The 17,301-nt window shown below is 37.9% G+C and overlaps 1 protein-coding gene and 1 long non-coding RNA gene across 39 annotated transcripts in view; one reads left to right on the top strand and one right to left on the bottom strand.

Annotated features, from left to right (window-relative positions):
* LOC104318653 (uncharacterized) overlaps positions 1-17,301 on the bottom strand; it is a 541,518-nt gene that overhangs the window by 37,312 nt on the left and 486,905 nt on the right. The window lies entirely within an intron of this gene.
* The window catches only part of DLG2 (discs large MAGUK scaffold protein 2), a 1,018,165-nt gene that overhangs the window by 680,404 nt on the left and 320,460 nt on the right, over positions 1-17,301 (top strand). For all 35 annotated transcript variants that reach the window (XM_069808461.1, XM_069808468.1, XM_069808464.1 and 32 more), the window contains one exon: positions 11,954-12,123. In XM_069808461.1, the coding sequence (XP_069664562.1) occupies positions 11,954-12,123 (170 nt within the window). The remainder of the gene's footprint in view (positions 1-11,953; positions 12,124-17,301) is intronic.

Here is a 17,301-nt window from a genome sequence, read left to right as displayed (position 1 = left end):
ATCAGTTGCTAACCGGGCGTGTGGCCAGCGGCTGCTGACCTTCTACTGCCCTGAATCACCTCACGCTTCTGCCTGCTCTGCACTATTTCAGATCTACCGTTTTTCGTAAAGTTGTACTTGATTTGCAGTAAGTTAAGGTGGGAATCTCAGGTCTGTTAAGTACAAAATGGTCTTTTACGCGTGGAGAATTGTTTTGATTTGTCTTTTATACCGGTGCATCTGGCAAAGGGAAGGGCTCATCCCCAAACCAGCAGCTTTACCATGACATACATTTGTGTTACATTTGTGTCTCACAGCCCCTGCCTCTGCTTGAAGAGGAGGTGACAAGTCTATCTTACTCAGGGGCATTTTAAAAGGAGTTATGTGTGAAGCGAAAGAACATAAACTCTGTACAAAATTCCTATAGGTGTGGCTTACCTAGCAAAAGAATTCATTTGCCTTGTGTTATGCTAGCCAAGCAATAACTGAAGGCATGATGGCACAGAAAATAATTTCATTATAAATGGTTTAGAACAGCTGTACCTCCAAAAGTATTATACAGTGACAGGATATCATTCTGCTTTCAGGATGTTACTGATGAAGAAAAAAAAAAAAGAGAGGTCCTCCTGTTGTAGATGTACTTAGACTTGACTTTTCAAAAAGTTTATGCTTGAGTCTGTGTGGAAGCTGAATGGGTGTCAGCTACTCCTCCCTCAACCCCATATAGCTACACCCTGTGAGATGAGCTACCATTAGCTAATAACTACTTCCCATTCTCAAAGTGTGTGTAAGGAAATTGTGTATAAGGAGATGCGGCTCTTCTGGGAGGCATTAAACCAAGTGGGGTTTTGCTTCTCTCCTCAGTCTGCATTGGGTTTGTCTGTGAAGCATCCTTAGCCTCTCTGAATTTTATCAGACACAAAAAGAATGACACTTTTTTGTAGTGGTGGTGTTGGTTCAGTCTTTGAGTAGATATGTGAGAAATTTTAACTGGATACGTTTTTTTCCTAAGATGAGGATGTAGAGAATGATATTTGCAGTTGATGTGGAATTTACCATAGTTTTCAGCTCCTAGATATTATTGATCATGTTGCATGAGGTCATCATGAGTAAATTTTAAGTAACACCAAGTCAATACCATGCAGTGAGCATTCATATAGTTTATGAAACTTCAGCTTTTAGATAGCTTCAAATAATAATAAGGTCAAGTTATTGATTTTGAAATTAGAATTAATTTTGAAATTTTGGTAACAAATTCACTCCTACAGCTAAAAATTTCCTGATATTAATTGCTTACCAAGATGTTTTTGGAAATCAGTCATTTAAAATAGAAATGCTTAGTGCATTTGGCAGTAGTAAATTTTTAAAAGTTTTCAATATATGTGGTAATTTATTTAAATTACACAGTTTCTTTATTTGACTTGTTAATTGTTTAAATAAGTTATTTTTTAAGTCTCCCTTGCCCTGTGAATGTTTCTTAATGGAGTGCTGGCTGCATCACTGCATAAAAATTTGCTATCTACAAATTTCAGGTCTAAAAAGACTTCAGAATACTATGCTAAAGCTGAGCAAACATTTTTTGATACAAAATGAGGTCCAAATTGCTCTTCAGTGGCAAAGGGAAAAGAGTAAATCAGGGCTTCTTTCATTCACAACAGTAGTGGCAGAATCACCTTTCAGCTCACCTCTGAAGGGAAACCTGCATTCACCATCCTTCTCTTTCTGGGGAACATGAGCCTACACCTTCCAGAGGAGTAATCAGACCATTAAACTGGAGAGGCTGTGAAATCAACGTATTTTATTCTTTCCTTCCAGAGTTGTTTCACTTCCTCAAAGACAAGTAAATGTTAACTGGGGCAAAGCAACCTTGCAGTGAGCATGCTGTTTTGAGAGTCAGGTAGAGGTTGTGGACCAGGGTCTCCTCTCTATGGATGTCCTGAGCACTGCTCAGCAGCAATCTTACACGTACCTGCATTAGTTTCTATTGTTGTTACAATTTCTGTAATATTTTTAAAGATTTCATCAAGTCAAAGCAAGAGGCAGAATTTCTTTCTAGTCTTGTGACTGAGGATGCTTTCCTGAATAATGGGAGATTTTGACTGCAATTTAAGAGCATTAGATCATACAAAGTGCAACAGCTTCAGTGATGGAAGCAGAGGTAGTTAAAGTAGTTTTCTAGGAGATGATACTGGGTAATAAGACAGCAGATTGTTGTTTTGATTTTTTGTTTTCCTGACTTTCTAACCTTTTATTTTATTCAATTTTATTTTGATGCATAATAGAATGAAATTTATTTTTGGCTTGACTGGAAAATTTATTCAGCATAAAACAATGTCATTTTTGTCAAGAAAAAACATAATACAAACAACCTTTTTTTTCAGAGTTCAGTTATAAATCTGTAGGTGTTACAGCCAAGAGGCATTCAGATAAACAGAAAGATGGGTGGTGGTGTTTCCGTCTCTGAAATTAAATTAGTGTTACCAGTAGTTCAGCTATATGCCTTTGGCTTGAAGAGTTTGTCTAGCAGGGGCTTTTTTCTTATGATGAAAAATCAGTTGTGAGATGTAAGAGATTATGTCCTGTTTCCTAACTACAGGAGAGAAACAGAATGACCAGGGAACAATGTTTGCTGTCTCTTCTAATGAAAGCATTTGGGAACATGAAATAAAACTAATAAGCAGCAGGTTAAAATATCCATAAGGAGATAATTATTTGACTGGTAGCAAATCTGTGGAATTAATTGACAGAGAACACTGTGGATGTTAAAAGTTTACATGGGTTTTGAAAGCAGTTAAACAAATTTGTGGAAGAAGAATCTATCCAGGGTTATTAAATGAAAAAAAAAAGGTACCTCTGACTCAGGAAAGTCCCGAGTTGTCAGCAGCAGAAAATGTATTCTGGGTAAATACAGTGTTAACGCTTTTCCTTTACCATCTGGTAAAGGCCACTATTGGAAAGAAACAGCAGGCTAGATGGACCCTTGGTCTGGATTATGGCTTCATATAGCTTTTATCTTCTAGGCAACCGAACACCTTACTCCACACATTTTAGCTCGGATCTTCCCTACAGTGTGAACATTCAGGCAATAGGGGCAGCAGTGTTTCCATTAGGCAAGGGGTTTGATTTCTGGGTAGGGATGTGGTGGGTAAGGTTCCGCTGGGTAGCTCTGGCACAAGCCTCGTTGATGGCCGTCTTGCCTTGCTGCCTAGTTGTGTGTCTCTGCAGCAATCCTGCTGCCAGGGGCCGAGGTCTCTGATTTTAATCTGTGGGAGAGGTTTTTGCACTACAGGGTTGTGACTGTTCTTTTCTATTTTTATTCCTGTTGGTAGCAATTAATGGGCCCCCTCTTGAAATCAATCACTGCATGGCAGGTTGTGCTGGAACTCAAGCTAGTGCTAAATGAGCTCAACATTGCAGAGCTGCATTAATATGGCCTTTTACCTGTGGTAATTGGCTGTAGACATATGGAAAATATTGATCGAGGTGTATTTCCATGCTAGATCTACTCTGTCAGTGTCTGAGCTGGCTTGGATATCTCTGCATGGGATTTCACTGTGCCAATTTGATGTAGTATGAGCTTTCTTTGGGGTCAGACTCACTTGGATTCTCGATGTTAGCTTGGTGGGTATTTTCAACCAAGAGGTGTATATAAACACTCCCAAACAAACAGACACCCTGTGATAAAGGCACACTGCTTAAAGGGATAAAGGGATCTGTTCAGTGTGGCAGAAAGGGTTAACTGAAGGAAAGCCCCAGCCTTGCCCCAGGAAGTTCTCTGAACTAGGCTAGAATGCAGAAATGATTCAAAGTATTTTAAACAACAGATAAACCGCTTTTTAGCCAAGTTTGTGCCTGGAATGAAGTCTTACAGCTGAGTTTAAGACCTTTAAGAAAAAAAAAAAGGGAAAAAAAAAAAGTGCAAATGCTGATGTGTCCTCTATTGAAACTGTGTGAATAGGAACATATTCAAGCTTCTAAATATATTTTCTTCTAACAGTCTAAAGGCTGCAGGGACTTTTCCATTCCTAATTATATAGTGCAGTATGCTGTCTGTTTCTGACTTGCAACTTCAAAAATAGAAATTAGAGTCATAAATGAAACGTAGAGAGAGGGGTAAAGAGATGCTGTGTATGATAAGGAGCTGCTCCGCTAGTATTTTTACTATATTGTTACCGGTCACTTGTGTTTTAAATTCAATTACTATTATGCTGACCCTTTAATACATTGACATTTCCTTAAGATGGCTGTTGTTTTAAAAAAAATCCATGAGTAACTAAAGCAGTAGTGAAGGACAATAAATGTAAATGTCTTTTGACATTTCAGTAGCTGTGCTGGTTGTGTCTCAGATCTCAGGAAGGTCATGTCATTAACAGGATATGGAAACACACAGTCATTTCAGGCAATAACACATTCTGAAATTGAGAAGTATTTTCTGAAATCTGAATTATTCCCTGACAATTTGGGCTCCAGTCTCTGTTCTGGAACCAAAATAAAGCTCAAAGTCCTCTGGTAGCACACCTGCAAGTCACGCTGGTGTGACCTTAAGCCCTCCTGGATGTGATCTGAAATTTTTGACTGCATTACAGTAGGCATTTTTACATCCTAAACCATCACTGGACGCCTCGTATACAAAGGAGGAATTTCCTTTGTCCTTTTTGCTTTCTCGTGCAACCTTCCAGAGGACAAGGACTAGAACTTTGTGCTAGTGGGTCCTGGATGTGGGAATCAGAAAAGTGGCTGAGACACCGCACCGATCCGGAGGGACGGAGCTGGATCCACATGCGCAGGCTTTTTCTGCTGCTCCTCTGCTTCTTTTGCATTCTGCCATTTAGACAGGAACACACTAGAGATGGACTTTCACTTGGAAAGAATAGGTGGCTCTTTTCTATACCAAAAACACTGCAAAAGTTGAACAGTGAACTGTGGGGGTAACAACACAATTTCAGGTCGCCCTCCAAAACCTTATACTGGCAGCTGTGGGCTGAAGGGTGGTGGTATGCTGAAGGACAGACTGGGTTTCCATTATGTTGTAGTAAAATCTACACATACCCTTAAATCAAAACCATTTGTAAAATGTTTTTATTTCAGTCTCTGGGCTGCAAATCATTCCAGTTGCTGGTATGAATTGTGAGGCTGCAGAAGCACGGCACTAGGCTTAAATGAGCACACCCTGGTTTTTGGCAAGACTTGTTAGCTCAGCTGTGCTCCAGCCTTCAGGCTCCCAATGGCCAACACACCGAAACTGGTTTGCCAGTGCAGGTGGAGAAAGCATCCGTCTGGGTGAACTTACTTACAGCAATGCTGTGCAAGAGTTTAGTTCCCGTCTTTGCACACACACAAATGCACACACAGCGCAACCTTTGTGCATGGTGGAAGTGTTTGCCCTTCATCTCTCACTTCTGAAGACTGGTTACAAGCTAAAGGCAGGGAGCTGCTTTTGTTGGTTATCTATTATTTATGCTGAGTATGCCTAGAGGCTGCACTGAGGGTTATTCCCGTTTGAGATGAGCCAAGAAGGTGTAGGCTCTCCTCTGGAAAGTTTATTTAGACTGTAAACAGGAGACAAAGGAAGTGGGACGCAGGTGGGGTTTTAATCCTCTATTTGAAGATCATGAAAAAAAGAAGTTAAGTGACCTGCTCAGGGTTGCACAGGAAGAGTTGGGGTGGCACCAGGCCAGCATTTTGGGGGAAAAGATTATATTTTTTTCAATTTATTTCATTGTAATAGATTAATGTCACTTGCTAAAGGATTCAGAGGATTGAAGGATTATTTTTTTTCTCGCAGGAATGAAACACTGTGTTTTTAGTCCTTATTTACTTTCCTCAGAACCAAAGACAATCCTGCTCTTGCTAGAAGCAAGTGCCTTCATGTTAAATACAGTTGGGTTACCATTTTACTGTACCAATATTTGCATTTATATTTAAATCAAAATCACTCCTAGGATTTAAGGTTTTTTGTTAAGTTCAGCTCAAATTCTGCTGTGTCATTCATAAATTATTCTCCGCCCCAAAATCATAACTTTTATCAAGTGTTATTTTCAGTCAGTACCCGTTCTGTGAGATACTTGGAATTTCATTATAAAGCACGTAAGTGTCAAATTTTGTGTTAGGATTGGCTGGTACCTTCATCAGACATTTTCATAAGCACTAGATCCTCTCTAGCTTCCAGAAATAGCCAGAAATTTTATTCTACTGCTAAGTTTTCTCTTTCTGTTTTTAAAATAGACATAGAAGTAGTTTTATACTACGTTACAATGTCAGAAAGGGTCCTGAGGGTATATGTGAATTTGCTACAGAAATTGGATCTTGTGTCTAAGGATCATTGTACCTAAGGAAACAGTATGCCCGATGGTACATGTATATTATTGGCATTTAGTTTTAGCTCTGTATTCTGCAATTGGAAAGACAGATTTGAAGACTGCTGTAGTAAATTTGAGATCCTTTATTCTGAATTCTTAGTTGAAATTAAAAAAAAATAATGCTTTATTCCTCTTGGAAAGACATTATATTGGCCAGTACCAATAATTACATTTTTTACCCCTATATGCTGTAAATTTCACTTACTATGGGATCGGAAGGGTGCATATAGAATTAAAAAAAAGTAGGGGAGAGAGAGTCAGTCATCCTGAACTAATGGGCTAGAATGATTCTCCTACGGTCAGATAATATATTTATATTATTATTCACTGATCACTTGAAGAAAGGATAATTATTAGTCCTTTCAGCTTGTCACCTGTAAGCACCTTAAAATGCTGTGTTCTTGTAACTTCTGGAAGAAAGAAAGCATCGACCCTTTTATAGGGAGGCTTTGGCTAAAAAGGTTAGACAAAGCAGGAGCAAAGAAATAAAGTGAAAGTTTAGTGCTTCTCTCTCTTACTTTTGTTGTCTACCCGATACCTCCGTACTGATATATGGAGGTATATATTTACCTGATATATTCCATAGCTTTGCACTGATTCTCCCTTAGTAACAGTATTTTTACCTTGATTTCTAAGCTTTGACTAAAGAATAAATAAAGTCCATATCAATTCAAGTTTTGCTGAGAAGGCAGCTAAAAAAAAAAGTTAGAATTGCTTAGAGGTAATTTATTAATGTTGGCCATTCTGCAATAGAAAGCATGGTAACTGTATCTGTGAGGAGCAGGACTGTCCCATTAATAGACTGCCAGTTAGTCTGGAGGTGTCTGGATGATAACAAAGACCTGTGGATTACTGCAGCTTTTAGTGTCATGAAGTTGTCCCATGGGGCACAGATCATTCCCTTGTTCTTGAGTCCATAGTTGGTTTCAGCTAGCTCCTTTATGGAGCTGCAAGCAGTCTAATGTGTCTTGGCAAGACCATTTGGTCTTCTGGGGCTCTCTGCTGCAGTACTAGTAGGCTTTGGGTTTCTCTTCAGGGCACCATATTGCACAGAACAAGTGAACAGAATGATCATTACTAGTTGTCGCCTACTATATCTCTTATTATATTTCTAATAAGCGCCTAAGGATTGTACTCCTCTTGTTTACTTACGACTTGACTGAAGCAATTATCAGTTTTTCAAGGATGTCTGCATAATTCCTTGAAAACTGTAAACATGAAACTCAGATGAAGGTAGTCAGGTTTAGAACAAACTTGGAATAACCCCTTAAGGAACAGTATTTTTCCTTAAATCAACCCCTTATGTGATTTGAAGATAGCAACAACTATTGAAAAACCTCTGTGTCCCTGACCTTTCCCCTTAATGGCAAGATCTCTCTCATATTTCTTGTATCAGTTGTAACTGTCATGGCATGATTATAGCAAGTGTTCTATATTTTATGATCCAGGGTCCTTCATATCTGAATTATACTACAAAAGTCTTGTAGAATATATCCATTTTGTTAAAGTAGAGGAGCCAGTGTGCCATGGGACGAGCTGCCTAGCTCATTTTAACTCAGCAGTTACCTGGAGGGGTGATTCTGCAGACCTGAATAAATTTAAGTATATACATAATGCTAAGTCCCCATTTGAGTATTTTGGCTAAAATAGAAACAGGATTATTTATACCTCAAAAATTAATCAGACTTATATGCTGTGCTGAACTGAGATATGAAGTCCCTCTTTTTCCAAGGAAACAATAGCATGCACGTTGCTTTTAGGCTTATGTTTTTTTAAAATATGGTTAAAACATATTTTAATTCTTTTTTTTTTCTGCACAGCACTTCCATTCTTCAAAACACTTCTGATCACATATTGCTTTTCTTTGAAACATGAATCAATTTAGTCAATAACTCTGTGAAGCTGTATCTTTAGCAGATGAGATTATATTGTTAAATCTTAGCAATTAAAGTTCTACATTTTAGGAATAATTTTTAAGAGTTCTTTTTGTATAGAATTAGAGAAAATAGAATTTCCTCTAGTTTAATTGTTGCAAAAGTCATTAGCCGTAGCTTAGAATACAACCTCCTTTTCTGCTTTGTCTCTCATTAGAACTTTTTACAATTCACTAGAAATTTTTACAATTTTTTTCAATCTTAAAGAATAACTGTATCAATAGACCTTACTCAAAGAAGTATATGACATTAGGGTTTACAAGTAGAATGGTAATAATTTAAAAGTGCTGAGTGTTAAAGAAATGGTTTAATATTAAAAAAACATATTTATGGTATCTTGTTGTGGAAACAAGGAAAGTCTTCTTGGAACACTTTTCCTCCTGCCTTGATTTTTTGGTGTTGAATTGCTGTAGGTATTTATGAAACTATAAGGATCTCTTTTGCTGGATTTGTGTATCACTGTCTTGGATTATGAGGCAGATCTTCTTGGCACAGGTCTGAAACTGTGCCTGCAACTAATTTCTACATACAGTGTATACCCACCTACAGGCCTTAGGAAGATTTTGAGATAAATAAGGAAAGTAATCCATGTATCAACTGAAATAAACTTTTGCCATATAGTTGTCACATGAATATCTTAATGAAGCAGGGAAAATACATTGGAGAGCTGTTTGCAAGGGCGAAATAATTTTGCCCCTAAGTTGTAAGACCATACACTTGATCATCTGAAAGAATTTTCTTAAACTGGATTTACTGACTTTTTTTGCTATTATTATTTTAGGTTTATATCGTTGCAGCATTTACAGGTCACTAAAAGAGCAGAGTTCTTACAGAGTAGGAACTGTACTGTAAAAGTTTAAATAGAAGGAAAAAGTATCCCAAGACCACTGTCACAGACTTCTGTCTTTAGATAATAACAACTATGCCAAGTATTGGCCTTGAAAACCTTCTGCGTAGATTTAAGGAGAAAAATACGCCATCACAGTCTGTGTGTTGTTCAGATGTTGCTTCAGCTTTCTTGTTTTATTCTCTTCTCTGAAATTGTCTTATTTTTTAGTGAATAATGATTTCTCTTCCAAGTGCTCTATGTTCCTAAATTTTTAAAAAAGATTCTGGAGTTTCTAGATTAATAATAATAAAAGAATCATTTAGCCATTAAGGTTACAGTCATCCCACCAGTTTATGTAATTTATTTCATTGCACCATGGACCTGCTGTTTTAGAGGCCTGAATATTCTCACCTCTGGGAGAACAGAGTGAAGAAGGGGAATAAAGTTACTGTGCAACAGTAACTGCAGCTGGAGAGAGGAGTGAGGATATGTGAGAGCACCAGCCCTGCAGCCCCCCAGGTCAGTGCAGAAGGAGGGGAGGAGATGCTCCAGGTGCTGGAGCAGAGATTCCCCTGCAGCCCGTGGTGATGAAGACCCTGGTGAGGCAGCCTGTCCCCTGCAGCCCAGGGAGGTCCACAGGGGAGCAGATCTCCACCTGCAGCCCAGGGAGGACCCCACGCCAGAGCAGGGGGATGCCCGAAGGAGGCTGGGACCCGTGGGAAGCCCATGCTGGAGCAGGGTCCTGGCAGGACCTGTGGCCCTGCGGGGGACCCACGCTGGAGCAGTCTGTGCCTGAAGGACTGCAGCCCATGGAAGGGACCCACGATAGAGAAGTTTGTGGAGGACTGTCTCCTGTGGGAGGGACCCCACGCTGGAGCAGGGGACGAGCGAGGAGTCCTGCCCCTGAGGAGCAAGGAGCAGCAGAGACAACGTGTGATGAACTGACCACAACCCCCATTCCCCGTCCCCCTGCGCTGCTGGAGCGGGGAGGAGGTAGAGAAAATCAGGAGTAAAGTTAAGCCTGGGAAGAAGAGGGTGGGGAGAAGGTGTTTTTTAAGATTTGGTTTTATTTCTCATTATCCTACTCTGATTGGTAATAAATTTCACTAATTTCCCCAAGTCGAGTCTGTTTTGCCCATGACAGTACTTGATGAGTGATCTCTCCCTGTCCTTATCTCAACCCATGAGCTTTTCATGGTATTTTCTCTCCTCTGTCCATCTGAGGAGGGGAGTGATAGAGTGGCTTTGGTGGGCACCTGGCATCCAGCCACGGTCAACCCACCATAAAAAAATAAAGCACTTTATGTTAAAGCACTTATTAATTTGACAGCCAAACCACACAATTAAAAATTTGGAAAATTAATAATTCTGGCATTGAAGGAAAGCAGCAAACCCAACCATTGAATGAGAACTGGAAACTTTGCAATACAGTACTTTTTATCAGAAGGGAAGTATCAATTTTGTGTCCTTTCCAAGTTTAACCAGTTGTCAGATAAAGGTTGCTGTCAACATTTTCCCCTGTAAATGTTCTTCCAAAAGGCTGATAACACAGAAGGTCTTTGGTTTCAAATAGTTGTCTTTTCTTTTGTTTTGTTTTGTTTTTAAATAAAAACAGCAGCACAAGAACATAATAAAAATCCATCCTAAATTCTCAGAGTTCAGATAAACTTTTGGTAAAGCTTCATTCTCGCTTCTTGTGCCAGGACTCCTGAGCAATACTCGGCTCAAGTGTTCTTTTGCTGTAAAGAATAACATTCGATAGTTGATCTTTATGTATAGAAACATAGCGGAAATGGGAATATTTTTAGCAACTCATATTTTCTTCACTGATTATCCTTTTAGACATGCAGAACACATTCATTTACATATGCCTTTTTCTTCTGTACGCAAAATACTTAGAGACATCTCATAATAAATGTACTTCACAAGAACAATAGTCTCAATTCATCCAGTTCTTTGGATTTTGCTCTTCTCACTTACCCTCATTTGCAAAGAAAGTATGGCCCAGTAGTTAAGTCATTAGCCTGCTGGTTTGGAGATGGATTTTAGTGCTCTCAAGGTGTAGATTTCCTTTCCAACTTAGACAAATCTGTCAGATAAGGAGAATATTACTCCATCTAACCAGGACATTTTGAGGCTGAATATATTAGTTCATCCTCAGATAATGTAGTAAGTGCCCAAAGTAAGAATATTAGGGAATTTTATTAGTATTCTATGAAAAATAGATGCTGTTACCACACAGCATATCTTGGAGCCTATGGCCAGTGGTGAAAATGTAAAGAATGAAATTTGTGCAAATTATTTAGCATGAAACACTCTCTTTTAAATTGTCTGCTTTTTTGTAGGACAGCATTTTTGCCTTGACAACTTAGAATTCTTTGGCTCTGATGAAGAAATGTGAGAGATTTAAGGAGGTGTTTGAACAATTAGTGGTTTCTCTATATTAAATTAAATCAGCTGATTTCCTTAAGAGCAACTGTAGTAGTAGCATGCAGCATGAATCTTGTAATTCGATTATACTGTTTAGTAAAAAGTGTTTTAATGAAGCCTATAAAGACAATTTGTTTTTTACTCATTTCTATCACTCTAGTGGATCCAACCCCAATTTATGAAGGAGGATGGTAGGTGTTGGGTGATTAGGTAGAATTTAGTTTGACTCAGGTATGTCTTTTGGAGGGACTAAGTGTTCTGTTTCTGTCTCATTGCTGATGAAGCATATCGCGTTAAGACTGTCATCTGGCAGACTTCTCAATGAAGTGTTCTTCATTTTACAGCACTACTGACAAAACTCTGTTCAATCCAGGATAACAGCTGAAGCATTTAGTAGCTATGCTTCTTTGTTTTTCTTCTAGGGTCAACGATTGCATCTTGCGAGTGAATGAAGTCGACGTGTCAGAAGTCTCTCACAGCAAAGCCGTGGAGGCCCTAAAAGAAGCTGGCTCCATAGTACGATTGTATGTTCGTCGAAGGAGACCTATTCTGGAGACCGTGGTAGAGATCAAGTTGTTCAAAGGACCTAAAGGTAAATGTGAAAATGAAAAGACATCCATTTTAAACTTGGTGTTTAACCTCTCCTGTAGCTCAGATGACATCTGACTTGTTGGTTTGTTAACTGGTTGACCTGTCAAATACTGAAATGCAGTTAATTTAGGCTGGTAGAACTTCAATTCATGGTTGCATGTCCCTTCCTGAAATATAAAGGAATTCAGGGACTTGTGGTTTGTTTCATTTGAAGTTTACTGTAGAGATGGCTCGTTACCTCCTGAAGAAATGTAAGATGCAGAGATATTATGCTTTATATTGGCAGCATGTATACTTCCTCTAAAGTTCCTCTACTGAGACCTTTGGCTTTCATTTAAGGTGCTGTTGAATACAGAGTTTCTAAATTCTCCCTTTTTTCAGAAGGCTTCATGATTATCCAACATATCCTTTCTACTTTCATGTTGATGGTTTCTTCTGCAGTTGTCTTTGGAACAAGACAAGAACACTAACTCACCCAGATACGTGGGAGAATTTTATTTTATCCTTCAACAAAATTACACGGAAGTCTAGCATGATACCTTCACTAGTCTAAATCAGCTTTATCACTTCCAGCAGAACCTTCTGGTTACAGAAAAAAACCCCAAATTCCTTTCTAGAAGCATTAGTACAAATTGTGAATATTGTATTTTCACCTTTCCTTTTGCAAAAAGTTTTTATTTGCGCAAGTGTTATTTTTAACAAATTTAATTTTATTGTTTTTCCTGCCTGAAATTTCCCTCTCGCTACTGTATTTTTCTTCATAGCTAATTTCTGGGCAAAGAAAATGGATACTTGCACAATACCTGCAGATAGAATGAACAGCAGTAGATTTTTGGATCCATAGTAATTATTTCATAAGCAAGTCTTTAATTAATGGTATATACATGAAATGAAGAAATATGCATGTCTCAATATATGCCATGCACATGAGATTATTCTACCTGTCGTATCTACTGTGAATAAATAACCTGTAGCTTTTTCAGTGGTTTCCCTTACATCTCATCTCATGTGAATATTACAGTATGCTTCTACATAGTTTTTTATACTAGTAATGGAGTATATTTGTTTCTAATACATGTGGAATTGCTGAGATTATCCATCCATAGTATGCAAAGATAGTGCACTGTTTTCAAGATTGCACTATACCTCTTCTACGTATATCATGGTTATTTGGCACAGCAGTGTATTCATCATCCTCTATTCTTGACGAACAGTAAGAAATATTTAAACATGCATCTGGGGTAAACCCCTAAAAGTCTGGATCCTTGAGGTCAATTACAATGCTAAATTGACTTTCTAATAGAAAAGCATCTCTAATGAGATTTTGTACGTGTATGAACTCAGAATAGTAGTGCAGACAGCAGTGGGTTTTTTTAAAGCTTTGGAATTAAACTAAGTGTGTGATATGATAGTCATTTTGAGTAACCTAAGGCTAAAGAAACTAAAATTAACATATCCTTTCAGGTTGTGATGAAACAGTAAAAATTATTCTCCATGACCAAATTTTTGCTGCATTGTAGAAATGGACAAGAGAGGCAATCATTATCTAATAACATTTTTGCATCATGTTTGTTTTGATTGTATGCCTGAAACTCTTTATTTTTACATTTCTTTTCATAAAAGAGAGTGGATACCAAGAAAGTGCTTTTTATGACAAGCTAAAGAAGCTTTGCTGCTTAGTGCTACAAATGTCATTTCTTAACTATGTTCTTACATGAAGTTCACTACAGATATGTAATATAAATAGTGAATTTCATTGTTAAGCAGAATACCTTTTTAAAATTTTCACTTCAATATTATAGAAATAAATTAACTGGAAATTTGGATGAAGAAAAAAGTTGATGTGCTAGTTCTTTGCAAAAGCCAGGGGTTTTATCTTTATAATTTAGGCAGTAAGGAAGCATACCATTGTATGCTTTCTATATTCCACAGATGAAAAAAGCTGAATGAAGAAAATAGGTTATAGATTGGTTGGAAATCTTATCAATACTAATTATAATATCTGTAGCAGTTTTCCTTTGAATTTTTCAAAATATTCCATGAAAAATAAACTATCTGTTGAGAGGCATCAAACTCACAGCAGAAGTTGAGAATAAAACCTGTGAATCTTGGCTGTAGGTTTCAGTGCTAGTCACTCGTGTGATGCTTACCTACTCATATCTCAGGTGACCTTTCTGTGAGCTGCTCTTTCACACCATTACTATGCAGTGCAAGAACAACTTCGTATTTATATACACAGTGTTTCTTATTTCTCGGGGTGAAATTGGGGTGGTGTGATATTCAGAGCAGGACCTGAAAATCAGCGTGGTAGCTCCCATACCATTCCTTCCTTCCTACTCACAAAGTGAATAAAGAAAGTGAATCTGTTTTTTAGACAAGAAGGCTGCTCCATCCTAAACTTGGAGCGGCAAGTATCTTTCCAGTTGCTTCTTTCCCTGTCTGTCTCTGTCAGTATATAACTCAGTATATACCAAGTTCACTCCTCACTGGGTTGAGAATTTACCACATGAAAGCAAATCTTGGCTTCCATAATAGCATATAAACTCAGAGATCACTAGGTTGCCTGTGTATGTGTAGTAGATCATATCTTTCAGCACTTGAAGGTGATAAAGAAGGAAATTTGCAAGGCTTTTTATATAAATATTCTTTTAATTTCATCTGAGGTATTCAGGATGAGGGCTTTTACAAGCTCTGAGTCCATGAAGGTTAGATTTTTTTAAAATGGATGTTAATTTTTCTAGCTAGCAACCACCATATAAAAGACATAGGTTCATTTTGCAAATCTATTTTGAACATAAGTTAAATATGCATTGTGTAGCAATGGCTTTTGGAATATGGCAGGGGAGAGGTCATGGTAGTGTGCTGCCAAGTGGCACCTTTTGAATGCAGATCCCCATGCAATTGTTGCTGCTGCTTTACAGAAAAGCTGTCCTAGCATCACATGTGCTAAAAGGCCATGTAACTCTTTCACTTGTCTTTTTGGGAAGAGAGGTAAACAAAGGCACAAATTAGTTGTGTAATAGAAAATCAAGGTATCAAACAGAACTGCAGCTGTATAGGTATTTAAAGCTGTGCATTCATCAGTTTGCCACACTTGATTGATAATATTGGCTGATGTCAATAGTCTGTGTCTTGAAGGTAATTGCTAACTGTGATCATTGCAGGATCTCCCTCTCACTGTGCTTGGGAGATTGTCTTTTGTATGCTTTTTGTGTGTCTGTTCAGTCAGATGTACAATTTTAGTGATTCACTGTTTGGCTTTGCATAGCATTTAGTAGCAAACAGTAGGTGTTTTATTTCAGTCACTCCCGGGACACTGCAGGTTTTAGCAGCCAGCATCTTTGCAGTAGCTGAGGGCTGTAACAGAGGAAGGATATACAATGGAGCTTTCTTATTGAAAATCAATAGTATTTAGACATAACTGAAAATCCTATCCTTAAGTAACACACTTTTCTTGCTCTGTATTGAAACATAACAAGACTAACAGTAATGAGAATGGATTGCGTACACTGCAGTATTTGTTCCTGGGGAGCAAACATGCAGACATTCAAAACAAAGCAATTTAATGGTGGTATTTGACTTTGTAATATTACTTGTGTATTAGCTTCCCATAAGACCCTGCAAAGAATTGTGAATGAGCAGTGAATTATGAACTTCAGTCACTATTCAGAGATTACAGTGCTCAAACCCATACGATTTCATTTGACTGGAGGCTTTTAAACCAAAGGAATTCCACTGGCCTCTGGGATTTTCATGCTGTCCTATCACACTGCAAATCTACTTTTTACTAAAACCAGAAGTATTGAGTAGTATGCTTGATGTAAGATTAGTTATAAAAATTAAACTTGATTTTTTTCAAATTTCAGTTTTTTAAAGAATCAGCCAGAAAAATGCATTTCTACCACTGTAGAAAATTTCTACAGTCAGAAACTTAGTTAAACAGAGAGGTTGTGTAATATTTTACCTACCAACACAACTGATAATTTAAGCTCTGATACTATATACCAGAAGAAAAAAAAAATGCAGAAAATAATGATTTCAGTAACTGCAGCAGTGTTGGATCACGTAATAAACTTCTGACCTCAATTCTATAGGAAATGTGATATCTTAAAAGACAACACAGCTGCAGAAATGAAGTTTAGGGTATGTGAAGCAGAACAGCTGAGTACCCGGAAACTTGAGAGAAGAAATGGCAGACTTAAAAACACCCAAAAAAGGAACAATGTAAAGGATAGCTGATCCTGCCATCTGGGTATTCTGGTGTCTTGAGTATAAAGTCATAGAGAAACAGGATTAATCTCCCACAGCCTTCATGATAATTCAGTAGTAACTATCATGACAATGTTTGAACTGCATCGGAATCTTGCAGTGATGGCTAGAGCTGCCCTTTTGTTGACTGTATTTTAGATGGAAAGGCTCTGGACAGATCAGCAGCTATGTCTCTTTTCTGTTGTGTGTAAGCATGCTTTTTTCTCATTCCTGGTGAATTCAGCCAGTGATGTGTTCTGATCAGGTTCACCCCACCCAGCTTTGGGCACTTTACAAAAGATACTTGGGGGCACTTATTCCTCTACTCTTTCCTGCTGTCAGAATTAGGGCCATATCAGGACTGTTCATTTAATCCATTTGGAGTGTTATTACGTTTTGGGGCTCTAAATTAGAAATTAATGCATCTGTTAAGCATTGTTCAGCCCAATTCTGTATCTCTCTTTGGATGGCTATCCTCCTTATCTTAATTTTCTTCTTAATCAGCAAAGACTAAGCTCCTAAACTGGACATCTCAACAAAATACTCAAAAATAAGATGGGATGAATACGAAGGGCATAGTACACATTTATTTTTTGAATTGTGTATATCTGTCTAAATGTTAGATGAAGTCATTGGGCATAACTAGTTCTGGAGTTTCCATTTCATTGTTTTCTGTGCTGGACTAAAGCAACTCTGCAGCACGTGGTGGCTTTCCTTTTCATGTAACTATTTGTTTGGTTCTTGATGACACTGATTAAAGTCACTGGGTAGTAGTGAAGCTTTCTTACTATACTAAGAAAAGAATCAGTATGTTTTAAGTAGTATATTTTTTAGCTCATTTATTAGTTACGAAAGTTTCATGAGAAGATGCAGAGATTTTCACCATCAGTATAAGGTATGATTTCACTGTAGATTTACCTTGAATTGTTAC

Source organism: Haliaeetus albicilla, chromosome 20, assembly GCF_947461875.1.
Source record: "Haliaeetus albicilla chromosome 20, bHalAlb1.1, whole genome shotgun sequence".
NCBI lineage: Eukaryota > Metazoa > Chordata > Aves > Accipitriformes > Accipitridae > Haliaeetus > Haliaeetus albicilla.
The sequence above is the reverse complement of the archived record's forward strand: the minus strand, read 5'-3'. Positions and strand labels throughout refer to the sequence as shown.